The sequence below is a fragment of the Eulemur rufifrons genome, chromosome 2 (assembly GCF_041146395.1).
Source record: "Eulemur rufifrons isolate Redbay chromosome 2, OSU_ERuf_1, whole genome shotgun sequence".
In the NCBI taxonomy this organism is placed as follows: Eukaryota; Metazoa; Chordata; class Mammalia; order Primates; family Lemuridae; genus Eulemur; species Eulemur rufifrons.
The window spans coordinates 27,773,713-27,787,405 of record NC_090984.1 but is presented as its reverse complement, the minus strand read 5'-3'; the positions used below and the strand labels follow the sequence as shown (position 1 = coordinate 27,787,405).

Sequence of the window (13,693 nt, the reverse complement as noted above, 5' to 3'; positions counted from 1 at the left end):
AATGAGACTCTGTAGGTGGGCTGTGGTGCTGCAAGAAATGTCACCCTAAGTATTTGTTTTAGCTCTTGGTTGCTACTTCTCAGCTAGCACTGGCTTTAGCTTGGAAATGTGGACGATGGCTCCAGCACTCAAATGCAGAATAGGGTCTTTTGGTAGATTGCCCAGGGAGAAGCACTGCCCTGGAAACTCAGGCTTCCACCATGCTCTGCAGGTCACCAAGGCATTTTCGAGTCATTACCTTGGTCCTTCCGCAATGGGCTCCCTGAGGTAGGAAGTAGGAATTCAGCTTTAGTGAGGGATCCTGAAACTTCAGGAAAGGATTTACCCAAAGTCACACAGCTGGGAAGTGGCAGAGCCAGAACTGAACCCAGGCCCGGCTCCAAACCACAGGCTCTTTCCCTGCTGTAAAGGGCCCGACTAATGGTAGTTACTAAAATCAATACAAATGTTTTATTAAAGACATGCTAATACCGTGGCTGACATCATTTATTATTGCTAGTTATCCTCCGCTACAGTTGGGTAATGTCATCTTGCCGCTGTGTCTGCCATCTCCCTAGAGTGAAAAGAACACTTTTCTTTTTAAAAATTAATCAGTCCAAGTTTTCAGGCCCAGGGGAGGCTCTCTCGTGTTCTCCTCATTCAGTAGTCCTGCACAGGAAGGGTGATCTTGTGGATAAATTCATCATACTTCACTTTGCCATTTGGTTCGATGTTTGCTTGCCTGAAAAGATCGTCCACTGCAATAAATCACATTAATTTTTCAGTTTGGCTTTAGTGTTATGTTATAAAACAGCGAGTTCTTTGGGGGTTGGGGCTCCCCACGGGGCCTTCCCTGAGTGTTCAATTGACTGTTCCCATAGACCAGAAAGTAACTGAGTGAACAGAAAGGGACAACCCACTCCTTACCCTCTGGAGACCACTGATTCAATTTTGAGCTAATCGGGTTTTCTGCAAGGGCAGGGAGTAGGGAGGTATACTGGTGAGGACTCGGTCGCTGAAGCCACCCTGTGTTTTATTTATTTATTTTTTTTAAAGAAAATATGTGACCCCTGTGCCTGTATTTCTATTTCTAGAAACCTCTGGCCTGGATTTTCTACCTTCCACAGCCCCCCTCCCCCAGCCTCCCAGCAGAACAGACATCCCGGCAGCTCCTTCCTGGGCCTTGGCAGCCCGGGCTGTGGCCCGCCCCCCACTTGCCTGCCTTGTCTTCCAAACCGGCATTCCTCACCGCCCTGCCCCCTCACCGAGGACTTAGTGACAAGCGGTGTCTGCTCCCATTACCTCCTTTAAAAAAGTGCACTTTGGGGGTGGGGGTTTTATGAGAGAAAAATAAATCCAACTGTGCTGAAAGCTCAAAGCATACAAAACTGCCATTGTTCTACACTGCTCGGAAAAAAAAAAAAAATCATTTCATTTGCTTGTTTCTTCTGGTTCTAGATTCCTGAGACAAAATACTAGTTTGTCCCAAGCGCTGGCAAGAAGAGCCATTTCTGCTTATATTCCATGGTGGCCTCTGGGGGCCAGATTACCTTTGGCGGCTCTTTGGACCATCCTCACCCTCCTGCAAAAACTGTGGCACTGCCCTGTGTCAGCTTGCTGGCCCTAGACACCCTCCACACGTGATTCTCAACAGTTAGGAAATACCCCATGATTTTCTGCTTAGCCATCTTCGAAAGTATAATTACCAAGCTCTGTACTGTGAACTAAAATAAAATTTTAAGGCTCACCCCCCACTAGCTGACTGCATGGACCCCCTTGTGGCCAAAGGAATATCCTAAACCGAAATTGCCTGCCAGGAGGGAGGTCAGACATGCCTCATCGTGCCCCCTCCCTTCTTGAGGACATTCTTTGTAACCCATTAACAAGCCTAAGGGTATGCAAGACACACCTACAGGCCCTCAATTTACACAACAAATCTATGTCCGGTTGCTTATCTCTGATAAACAGCAACTATGTTAAAACATTCCAAGCCCTTAGACAAAGCTTCATGTCTTTAACCCATTACAAGCCAAAGAATCTTTAAACCCACCTATAACCTACAAGCCTCCCCTCACCACCCTGCTTCGAGATGGCCCACCTTTTCGGGCCAAACCAATGTATGAGTCCCACATATGGATTTATGACTTTACCTGTAACCCCTGTCTCCCTGAAATGTATAAAACCAAACTATAACCCAGCCACAGCGAGTCCACTTGCTCAAGGCCTCTTGGGTGTGGCTCCGGGTTATGATCCTCAAATTTGGCTCAGAATAAATCTCTTTAAAATTATTTTACAGAGTTTGGTTTTTTTCCGTTGATAGTACCTAAGCTGATGGTAGTTTCGAATATTTTGGAGAATTCAGCCCATTTCATGGAGAAGCCGCTACCGTCCCAGGGAACAGGCCCAACATCAGCTCCAGGGCCAAGGGCTGGGAGAGGTGAGGGCAGCCCGGCGGGGCGGCGCTGAGTGTGAGCATGCCGCCTGGGTAGGCCGGCCACCGTGCCTCACTTCCAAGACCCATAAAAAGCCTGGTGCTGAAGTCAGCCGGTCCCCAGCCTCGGAAGGGAGGCCCCCTGGCCGCCTTCTCCAGCTGCTCCAAGGATGCTTCTTAATAAAACTGGAAATTGCCTTTTAGTCATCCAGGGTAAAGGCTTCCTACTTCTGCTATCATCCTTCCTGTCTCCACAGCAAGGAGGGAAATCGGTCTCCCTGCTTGTCTGGCACACAAACCAGTTTCTTTGAAATGTTCCTTTGCTGGTTAAAGAAACGACGTGTGTGAGTGTGGGGGCCACGATGTGGCTTTAGACCGGAATTATTAACCATAGAATAAGGCCCTGCTCCCTCTCTGCTAACACTCCACCGAGTCCCTAAGGGGCCCAGCAGTGTCCTCGGAGCCTGAGAGGGAAGGACAGCCAGTGTCGTCCCCGTTCACACGAAAACGGCCACAGTAAGAGGCGAGATCCTGATGGGGGCAAGCCCGAAAACGTGGGGGAAGGTGACTCTGCCTGCTGTAGCGCTATTTTTAAATGCTCTGAGCTGTGCCTTTGTGACAGCTGATAAAAAATCTGAGCAGACTGGTTTATAGAATGGTAGCTCTTGGAGAGACCTGAGGAATTGCCTCCTGAGACCTCATTTCCAGCGAGGAAGCTGACTAGGGGGAGAGAGGTTAAGAAACTCATCTGAGGTCCCCTGGAAAGGGGGAGCCAGGATTCAAACCTAATTTAAACCATAACCTTAGAACCCCTCCAGGGGTTTGTTGTGATGTGAGCAGAGGCTAAAGGCCAGTAGTTACTGAAGCCTTTTTCCTGCACCCTACTGTGGCCAAGCCCAGCCCTCCCCTCCCAACCACCATCCCAACCACGGGGAAGCAGGGCAGGCTAACTAGAAACTTCAGGCTCCGTGGGTGGGAGACATGGCCTCTGTGGGCAGAGCGGGGCTGGAAACTGCAAATGGCCCAGCGCTGGGGTCCCCTTTACAGCGTGCAAAGGGCGTTCCCAGGAAAGCCAGCAGGGCGTGCTGGGCTGCTGGAAGGTGTGCAAAGACCCCCTTATAGGGTCAGTGACCAGGAATGCCTCTCCAGCTGTCCCAGCAAAGGCCCCCACGACGCCACCTTCTGGAAGAGCTCTTAATGCTGCCCAGGTCAGGAGGAAAGGGAGCAAATGTGGAAACCCTTGACCTCCGAGGCAACTTCAGAGACCACTGTGGTGGGAGGAACGCGCCTGAGTCGGGGCGGGGGCTTGTCTAGGAGACCTGCCTGCGCGACTCCCAGCTCTGCTGAGCTGAAGCCACTCACCGCACCTGTTCATCAGTAGAAGGGGGCACGAGTGCTCCTGGGGTGTCAAACGCACTAAATGACCCACAGTGAGAGCATAAACACAGGGTAAGGCCGAGTCATGCCCTAGCTGGACTTTCCCCCAGCTGTCCCTTCACCTGGCCGACTTCACCCCTCTCCCATTCGGGCCTCTGGTTCCTCCCTGGGCTCTGGTCCAGCGCTCACCTGGCAGGACATCTGCTCACAGTCTTCTGGGCCCACATTGACTGTGGGGCCTGCACAATCCTGGGGGCACCAACTGGGCTTTGGTGTCCTCCCCCACCTCCCTGCCCCCCTCCTACTGTTGGGAGACAGGCCCCAGGCTGTTACCTTCCTTGTGGGTGAGCTTCTCCCCCAGTCTCATGAGTTTTGACCGCAGCTCGGACGCCATAATGTAACCTTTCTTCTCCTTGTCCGCCATTAACATGGCCAGTAGAATTTCTTTCTTTGGGTCCTCTTGCTTTATTTGCATGTGCATAATGGTCAGGAAAGTGGAGAAATCCAGCTCTCCATTTCTGTCTGGAAGCCCCCAAACACAGCAGAGTGAGCAAGGGGGAAATGGCTCTTCTTGGGGAAGCCACCTGGCCTCCTGCCCAGTCTGCAGGGCTGTCTCAAGGGCACCTAAGTCACAGAGCACCAGGTTGGGGCAGTGGTTGTGCTAAAGAGGACACAGCCCCTCGGGGCCACTCACTGGCCTGGACATTCCTCATTTCAGCAACATTCCCAGTGACCGAGGTCATTGTCACCCCGCTTTGCCTACTGAGGAGACAGAAGCTCAGGGTGTGCCATCACATCACGGAGCAGGGCAGGACCACGACGTCCCTCCTGGCCCGTGCCGGAGGGAAACAGGCTCACGTGTCCACCCTCCTGGGCTGCCACCACCAGGATGGACGGGTGACCCCACTTGGCCTCAAGCCCTAGCCTGGGCACTCACCTCACCAGGGCCTCCACCCTCACCCTCCTGGCCCAAGCCCTGGCCTAATGGCAGAAACCAACTGTCCACAACTTCCTGTTTAGAGGAGAGAGAAATCAAGGAAACCACCCCCTTTTGGAGCTGAAAATGGGTGATCTCGGGTATCAGACCACTGAGCGTCCCGTCACCAGGCTCCAGGCCTTCAGAGCCACCTGGGCCCAGCCTGGCCTGGCCCAGGACAGCTTCCAGCACCGCTGCAGGCACGCTCTGATGGGACCTCTGGTAACCCCGGTGGATGCTGGTGACCCATATGAGGGGTGAGGGAGCTGAGGGCCAGAACTGAGAAGTGGCCTGTGGGCTCTGGGTCAAGTGCTCTTCCCAGGACCCCCCCCTCCTCTGGGCCCGTCCCTCCTCCCCGAGTGTCCAGCCCCCAGTACAAACAGCCACCTCAGCCCCTCAACCAGTCTCTTTTTTTCCTTAAAAAAAACAAACAAAAACCCAAAATGCAAAACTTGTTTTGTTTCTGATTATAAAAGTCCTATATGTTCCCATTGTTGAAAATCACCCATAATCCCAGCAGCAGAGAGAACACATGGTAACGTTTTGGGTGGGTTTCTTCCAGTCTTTTCTCTAGCAGCATGGCATCGTTTTCAGGTCTTTGAAATCAGAAGAATTGGGTTCCAATCTTGATTCCAGCACTGGCTCAAGAACTTGTGCAAGTTACTTACTGGCCGTGGACCTTGATCTTGGCTTGTAAAATGGGACTGGAGAGTGCCCGTGTCACAGCTAAGCACACGGCACACACACAACAAAGGGAAATTTTTCTATAGAAACAACATTGGGGCCGGGCGCGGTGGCTCACGCCTGTAATCCTAGCACTCTGGGAGGCCGAGGCGGGTGGATCGCTCAAGGTCAGGAGTTCGAGACCAGCCTGAGCAAGAGCGAGACCCCGTCTCTACTAAAAATAGAAAAAAATTATATGGACAACTAAAAATATATATAGAAAAAATTAGCTGGGCATGGTGGCGCATGCCTGTAGTCCCAGCTACTCGGGAGGCTGAGGCAGGAGGATCGCTTGAGCCCAGGAGTTTGAGGTTGCTGTGAGCTAGGCTGACGCCACGGCACTCACTCTAGCCTGGGCAACAAAGTGAGACTCTGTCTCAAAAAAAAAAAAGAAACAACATTGGGATCACTGTAGGCACTGTGACAGTTTGTGACAAACTTGTTGGAATGCCTGGATCTTGGGGTCTTCTGTGAAGTGGGGTGTCACCTGCTGTTGTGACAATTCAAGGAAGCGGAGTGAGGCATGGAGCACCTGCCAGTCCTGGAGATAACTCGCTGCCACCTGCCCCTCAAACTTATCTGCGCCCACCTGCTGGGCCCCTCCCCGAGCCCCCAGCTCACTCACCTATCCCATGGGTCTGCAGGTGCCGCTGCACCTCCCCTGGCGTCGGGCTGGCCCCCAGGCACCTCATGGCCACCATGAGGTCAGTGGCTTTTATCTTCCCCCTCTGCTGCTTGTCATACAGGGAGAAGCATTCCTTGTACTCTGTGCACAGCCCAAAAGCGAGAGTCAGTCACGTTCTGTCATTCTGCACACCATGCCCCTCCCTGTCCTCTCCCTTGCTGTCCCCTGCCCAGCTCCTCCGTCCTCTCCCGTTCCTCCCCCACCCCACTTCGGTTGCCAGCTATAGCAAATGAAAATACAGAATTGCCAAGGAAAACTGAATTCAGATAAATGATGAATAAATTTTCAGTATAAGTATGTCCCAAGTTTTGCATGGGCCATACTTACACTAAAAAATATTTGTTGTTGGTCTGAAATGTGAATTTAACCGAGTGCCCTGTATTTTCCCTGGCTCCCCTTCCTCTCCTCCTGCCCGCCCCCTTCCTTCTCCTCTTCCCCACTGCCCCTGCTCCCCCACAGCTGAGGAGGCAGCAGGACATCCAGACCCCCAGGGGACCTTTGCAAACACAACTTCTCTGGGAGTGGGGTTAGTAATGCCTCGGGGTTGCCGAGAGCACCAGAAACCCCTCCAGGAAGGCCTGGCGGAAGAGAGGCATTTCCATGCATTCCCATGCGGTGACTTATCATCATCATCATCATCATCATCATCACAGCTGGGGGCACTTGAGAGTTCACTGCCCTGCCCCCAGCCTCCAGGCTACTGAATGAGCTGTCTCCTGACACCGGTCCCAGTCCTGCTCTTAACGACTTCAGGGTCCTGTGGGGAAGTTCTCCCAGGGTCTGAGCTTCTCCCGTGGTACTTGGTGGAGGTGAAACGGCTGCTGGAGCTAAGCCTCCTCTAAAGCCACCGTCTCCCAGCCCAGAAGAGCGATGGCACCGGCCCCAAGCCTTGGAGGCACAGGAAAGCCGGCCCGGGGCTCAGCAAAGGTCCCTGGGCCCCACTGACTGAGTCTGGTTCAGGATCAGGGCTGCCATCAGGCGAGGTGATTCCATCCAGTCCCGTTTGTTTTCCAGATGAGGCAACTGAGCCCCATGGTGGGAACCCAGTGGCCCTCACTGGCCCTGCCCACCGCAGGCCCAGGTATCTGTTCTCTCTCCTGCTTCTCATGCCACCCAGAGGGTCCTCAGAGGCCTGGACCTGGGCTCCTTAGTTGATGTGGCACCATTATTATCCCCAATGGGCAGATGCGGCAACCAAGGCCGGAGTGGCTGAGCGCCTCGCCCTGGGCAGCTTGGCCCCTGGAGTGGAGCTCCGGCCACCAGGCCACACTGCCCTCGGTGCCAGTGCAGCGGGGTGGGAGGGAGGCAGGAGGACACCCCTCCATCCCTAGCCCAGACCTGGGGCCCCTTCATGTCCCTCATTAAGGCATGCAGGCTTCCCGGATAGCCTTCCTTGTCTAGGATTTCGGGGGGGGGCGGGGGAGGGCTCACTGAAGGCAGACCAGCTGGGTGGGGTTGAGAGAAACTGGTAGCCTTTGTGAAGAGGCTGAAGGGGAACTACACCCCGCCCCCCAACACACACACATACACTTGCCCTTTCAGAACTTTCTAGAGCCTGAGCTTCCGGAGAGCAGGAGCTGGAGAGGCCCAGGGGAATCAGGGCCAGAGCCTGGCCTAAGACCCCAGCCTTGGTTCCTGTAAAACCGAATTGCCTACCCGAAGGCCCAGGGCCGGAGGCGGATAGAGGGAAGCTTGCCCCATGTACAGAACTTAAGCCCAGCCCCACCCCCTAGTGCTGCCCTGGGGACTCTGACGGCCACCCCCACCTTGTCATTCTGTCTGGGTTTGCCCACAGGCGAAGGTGGGAGGGCGGCCCTCGGCTCCCCTGCAACCTCATCCCATGACTGTTGTCCCCACCTGACCAGTGCTGGAAGGTGGTCATCACACCCTTGGGGCCTAGAACCAGCCTGGCTCTACGGTGGCACACTGCCCCCGCCCCACACCCACCCTGCAACAGTACTGCGGGGCCAGTGCCCCCCCTCCCCCCACCCCTGCAACATGGGCAAGGCCAGGGCTTGAAGGGAGGCCACCTCCCAACACACTGTTACATCCTCTGACCTCGACAAATTTACCTGGAAGGCCAGACCTGAACTTGAAATCCCTCACTGGAACAAGCCAACAGAGCCCACTGGGAGAACCAGTCCTGGCTCCCTGCCAGCTCCTCTCCCTCCAGCACCTCTGCACCCCTTACCCTCCACCCCTCCCCCTAGTTTAGCCATGGAACATACTGCTGTGTCCACGTCACTATTTCCTGTGTCGTCCTCCCCTGTCTCGATTGCGACCCCTATGAGGGCAGGCCAGGGGTTCACGGCTGTATCTCTAACGCCTACAACGGGGCTGGCACAGAGAAAGGGCTCAGAAACACTTGGGGGATGAAGAATGAATTTGGTTGAATGAACTGGATTAAAAATCCCCTGTAGGTTTTCCCTTTGATAATGCAAATCCCCAGGGTCAAGAAAGAGACCTCCCCAAGGCCTAGGATGGCACCCATTGTGTGCTGAAGGTTTAATTGGCTCTGATGACATGACATGTATGTTTATTATACACTTTACAGACATAAAGAATGTATAGCACACAACTTACAAACAATAAAATAGGCAATATTTTTATTATAAATTTCATCTAGCCAATTGATTAACACAAATGAGTTTTGCCAACTCATATTCATTGCAACCTAGAGTTGCGACTCAACCATGGCTTGACAAATGAAGTTGCATGCCAATGAATACAGTTCTTTTTCCAATGCATGTATTGTCATTAAATCTGATAAGTGATCTACTGGTAAACTATTCCTCACCCTTGTACCAATTATTTTTATTATTATTTTATTTTATTTTGTTTTACTTTAGAGACAGGGTCTTGTTCTGTCGCCCAGAATGGAATGCAGTGACGTCATGATAGCTCACTGCAGCCTCGAACTCTTGAGCTCAAGCAACCCTCCTGCCTCAGCATCTTGGGTAGCTGGGACTACAGGTGTATACCACCACATCCCGCTAATTGTTTAAAATTTTTTTTTTTTTTTTTTTTTTTTTTTTTTTGAGACAGAGTCTCACTCTGTTGCCCAGGCTAGAGTGAGTGCCGTGGCGTTAGCCTAGCTCACAGCAACCTCAAACTCCTGAGCTCAAGCGATCCTCCTGTCTCAGCCTCCCGAGTAGCTGGGACTACAGGCATGCACCACCATGCCCGGCTAATTTTTTCTATATATATATTTTTAGCTGTCCATATAATTTCTTTCTATTTTTAGTAGAGATGGGGTCTCGCTCTTGCTCAGGCTGGTCTCGAACTCCTGAGCTCAAACGATCCGCCCACCTCGGCCTCCCAGAGTGCTAGGATTACAGGCGTGAGCCACCGCGCCCGGCCTTAAAATTTTTTTGTAGAGACAAGGTCTCACTGTGTTGCCTAAGCTGGTCTCGAACTCCTAGCCTCAAGTGATCCTCCTGCCCAAATGCTGGGATTGTAGGCATGAGCCACCTCACCTGGTCCCTTGTACCAATTATATTCATTAAACTGAAATTTCTTTCAAATAACCAGCACTACTGGTTGCAATAGTTCTGTCTTTTAAACTTTGTGTATAGACGTTGGGATGGGAACATTGTTTGATCCTACATTATTTCATAATGGCTGGCTTGCAAAACTCCTAAAAATGTGGGTCCCATTAGCTGGAGCAAACCAGCCCTGGCACACATATGGGTGACACCTGGACTGTGCCTGGCCCAATGTCGAGCATGTAACTGACATTATCCCCTCTTTCCCCAACTCATAGCAGCCTGGTGAGTTGGTATCATTATCCCTACTTCACAGATGAGAAAACTGAGGCTCAGAGGCCAACGGTCCCAAGATCTGCTCCCTCCAAAGCCCCTGCTCTTCCCACTTCACTAGGCCACCCCATCCAGTCTTTCATTCATTCATTCAACATTGGTGGCCACTTTCGTGATGTCAGACACTGGGATACAAAGAGAAATTACTTTCTTTCCTTCTGGGAGCTGTGAAGGCCTCAGGACGGAGGGTCATTGAGACTCAAAACCAGGTGTGGGTTGGGGGGGCACAGAGGCTGAGAGCTGGACTCCAGTCCTGCGTCCGCCGCCTTTAGACCTGGGCAAGAGGGGCCCCCACCCTGGTCCTTGTACTTTAAAAGTCCTCGCTCTGCTCTCCTCTGGCCTTAGCCCTCCTCGGGGGATAAGGAGTTCAAGGGGTCCATGGGAAGGTGCCCACCTGGAGCCCACAACTCCTCCCCAGCTCTAGACCAAATTCTGGATACCCAGCACTCTGGAACCCCTGCCCAGGTAACCCTAAGCCCACTTAGGGCTCTCAGGACCCTGCCCTGGTTTCAAAGGCACCCAGGGCCCAAGGTGCCTGTGATTTCATCTCCAGTGCTCAGAGAGGGACTCACTGAGCAGGTAACATTTCAGCAGAGACCTGGAGTAACGGGACACCCAGGGGTGGGCTGCCAGGCCCATTGCTGTCCGCTTTGGGACAGGTTCAGGGGCACAGCCTCAAGAAGCAGCTGGTTGTGTCACCTGCCAGGGGCTGGGGGGGTGGGGTGGTCTGCAGCCACAAGGCTTCCCTGGCCCAGGTCCGGGCCCCGAGTTCTCTGTAACCCAACCCTTTCCTCTTGGCCTTGTGGAAACAGAGCTCTGCGCTGGATGAAACTGAAGCCCGGCTGGGGGCCAGCAGATTGGGGACCCATGGCATAAAGTGCCCCACCAAAACTAGGCGTGATGCCAGGGCAGAAGGGACTTCAGCTGACCCCTGTTTTACAAATGGGGAGACTGAGGCCGAGAGTAGAAGCGTCCTGCCTGAGGGTGCAGAACCCTCCCTTTCCTCCCTCAGGCAATTACAGAGCCCCTCCTTTTTCCCTGCCCTCAGCCATGAAGTTAATGGTCTCTCTCTCCCTCCCATCCCCTCCTCCCCCAAACCCTGCCCCCTCCTCCCCCAAATCCAACTGTCGGGAGGGAACCCTAGTGAGCTCTCTCCTGTCACCGCAGCTCCTGAACCTCACTCACAAACATGAAGCCACATGGCCACCTTTGAGGCTCCCCCAACCCACCCGCAGCGCCCCTGCCCACCGGCCCTTGCCCGTGGGTGGGCCCAGCTCCCCCGCCGGCCGCTTCCTTCCCGGCGGCAAAACATGAGCAGAGCGAATCGCCTAATGAGACCCATATTTTGCTGTGAGTCGCTAATTAAAGAACAAACCAACCTACCATTAATTTGGTCCTGGGAAAGAAACTTGGCCTGCGGCAGAGAGAGGAAAACAGTCAGGGAGGGACAAGCTCGCAGCCCTCCCCAGGCCCGGCCCCGGCCCCGACCCCCTCACCATCGCGCCGCGCCGCGGGTCCCCTCGCGCCCTCTCCTCCGGCTCCGGGGCCAAAGTCCGCCCCGGGTGGAGGCCGGTAGTAAACCCTCGGCTGCCTGGAGGCCGGCCGCCGCCTCGGCTCAGATTCCGGCCCCGCCGCGCAGGTGCATGGACAGGAAACGGCGGCGGAGGGGCTGTCCCGGGACTGGGGCCCCTGCCCCCAGAGGCCGGCGCCCTGCAACTGAGGGACAAATGCCCACGCCCCCTCTGGGGAGCCCTGCCCTGCGAGAAGGGGTCAGTGAACTCAGAAGGGGGGCCCGGGTGGGGCTGCCCCTGGGCCACAGCCTTGTGTCCCCGGGCCTCCCGCCGGGAGTCGGGCACTCTTCAGCCTGTCTTACTGCAGGCTGGTTGCTGCTCTTAGGAAGACGGGAACCCGTCCAGGACATGCGGCTCAGGGACAGGTCCCCCTGCCCCAGCCCCGGGCACGGCACTGCAGAAGGAACACAGGCTTCCGTGCTCTCAGGCTGGGATCCAGTCCTTCCCTGCCTGCTGATCTGCTTACTGACCCGCGAGTCCTCTGCCTTCCTGTGCCTCAGTTTCCTCGCTGGGCTGAAGTACGGGTCCGTTGGAAGAATCAAGTGGCCAGCACAGTTGGGTCTCAGTCTGTGCCAGTAGTCCTCCCTCCTTCCGGGACTCTGGGGCTGGGGGTGGGTGCCTGGGCTGGGTCTCCACCACCCCTGTGGCTACTTGGGGCTGGGGGTGAAGCTTCCTTTTCTTCCCCTCCTCCACCCCCCCAGTCCCCACCCCTTCCAGCAGAAGCTGCTGACACTCCCAGTGTCCCCAGTGGTTTCTGCAGCTCCCCTCCCCCCACGAAGGCAATGGGGCAGGGTGTGGCCCTGGGAACTGCCCTGCTGGACACCACTGGGGTCCCCTCTTGTCTCGAGACCCAGTTTCCCTGTTGCAGGGTGCGAGGCTCTTGTCCACAGCTGGGCTCTGGCCTGTCTGTGGGGTTCTCAATCCAGGGTCCATCCCACTTTGTCAGGGCCATCAGGTGTGGCCGCACAGGTCGTGCCCTACACAAGGGCTGCCAGCCTAGGGTACGAGTGGCTGCTGGTGCGGGGCTGCACGTGCCCAGAGGAAGGGGGACCTTTTGCCAATCTATACAAAGGCACAGGGACAGGTGGGGACTGCCTTTGGTCCATTCTCCCTCCCTCCCTCCTTTCCTGACCACCTCCATGTAGAACGTTCTTTTCCCCCTTGTGTGTCTCCTGAGGTTTTATTTTATTTTATTTTTTTGAGACAGAGTCTTGTTCTGTCACCCATGCCACCGTGCCCGGCTAGTTTTTCTATTTTTAGCAGAGATGGAGTCTCGCTTTTGCTCAAGCTGGTCTCGAACTCCTAAGCTCGAGCGATCCTCCTGCCTCAGCCTCCCAGAGCGCTAGGATTACAGGCGTGAGCCACCTCGCCGGGCCCTGAGTTACCTCTTTACACCTGTTCCAGATCCAGAGCAGTGTAGCCTGAGGATTCTGACTGCTCTGCTGGGGCTGAGAAGAGGAAAGCTTGCCTGCAGGGCCGAAGGAAGGCGGGAGAGAAGGCAGTTAGGGGAAGTCTGTCGGGGCTGCGGGAGGGTGCGGAGGCCGGGGAAGGGCTCCAGGAGAGAAAAGACATTTCCTTGGGTTTAGGTCAGCATGTGCTGGGGTGTGAGCTATGTCCCCCAAGGCATCCTACCCGACACCCTTGCCAGCTCCCTCCTTACAGTTTTAGGTGCCTCCAGGGAGGTGCCTCACAGATGATCAAAAACACCTGCCCTGGGGCAGTGTCTACATGACGCCCTGATACACAAATTCAGCAAGCTGTAAGTGTGTATGCTACACCTCCCTGCAAAGTGGGGGAAAAAAAACCAGAAAAGAGCTCCAATACCACCTGGGGACTGTGATTTTGTTTACTTTATTCTTGAACCCTGGTCCTCCTTGGGGGTTGACACATCCCCTGGGCACCCCCATGACTTCCCTTCCCTCCTGCCCCCACTCTCTGGATCCTGGCAGGAGGGATTCTAGACAGAAGGAAGCTCCTCCTCCCTTCAGCCCCTCCCTCGCCCCCCCCCCCCTTATTCTGCCTCAGAGGGTCCCAAGCAGAATCTTCGGGCCCCAACACTGTATAAAGAAATGTTTTGATGATCTTGGCTTTTGCTCATGGCATTTCCGCCAACCAAGCCCTTTCCCCAGGAAT

The 13,693-nt window shown here is 54.7% G+C and overlaps 1 protein-coding gene across 2 annotated transcripts; it reads right to left on the bottom strand.

The window, feature by feature from the left end:
- Positions 1–482: 482 nt before the first annotated feature.
- CALML4 (calmodulin like 4) lies at positions 483–12,228 on the bottom strand. 2 transcript variants are annotated; one of them, XM_069458364.1, is made up of 5 exons: positions 11,486–12,228; positions 11,373–11,403; positions 6,112–6,252; positions 4,121–4,309; positions 483–737 (listed from the first exon to the last, which is right to left on the bottom strand). In XM_069458364.1, exons 1-5 carry the CDS (start codon positions 11,486–11,488, stop codon positions 640–642), a joined length of 462 nt encoding a protein of 153 aa, XP_069314465.1. In that variant the 5' UTR covers positions 11,489–12,228; the 3' UTR covers positions 483–639. The 2 variants fall into 2 exon arrangements, with proteins under 2 accessions (XP_069314465.1, XP_069314476.1); XM_069458375.1 differs by lacking the exons at positions 6,112–6,252; positions 11,373–11,403; positions 11,486–12,228 and adding an exon at positions 5,269–5,513.
- Between the last annotated feature and the right edge of the window lie 1,465 nt (positions 12,229–13,693).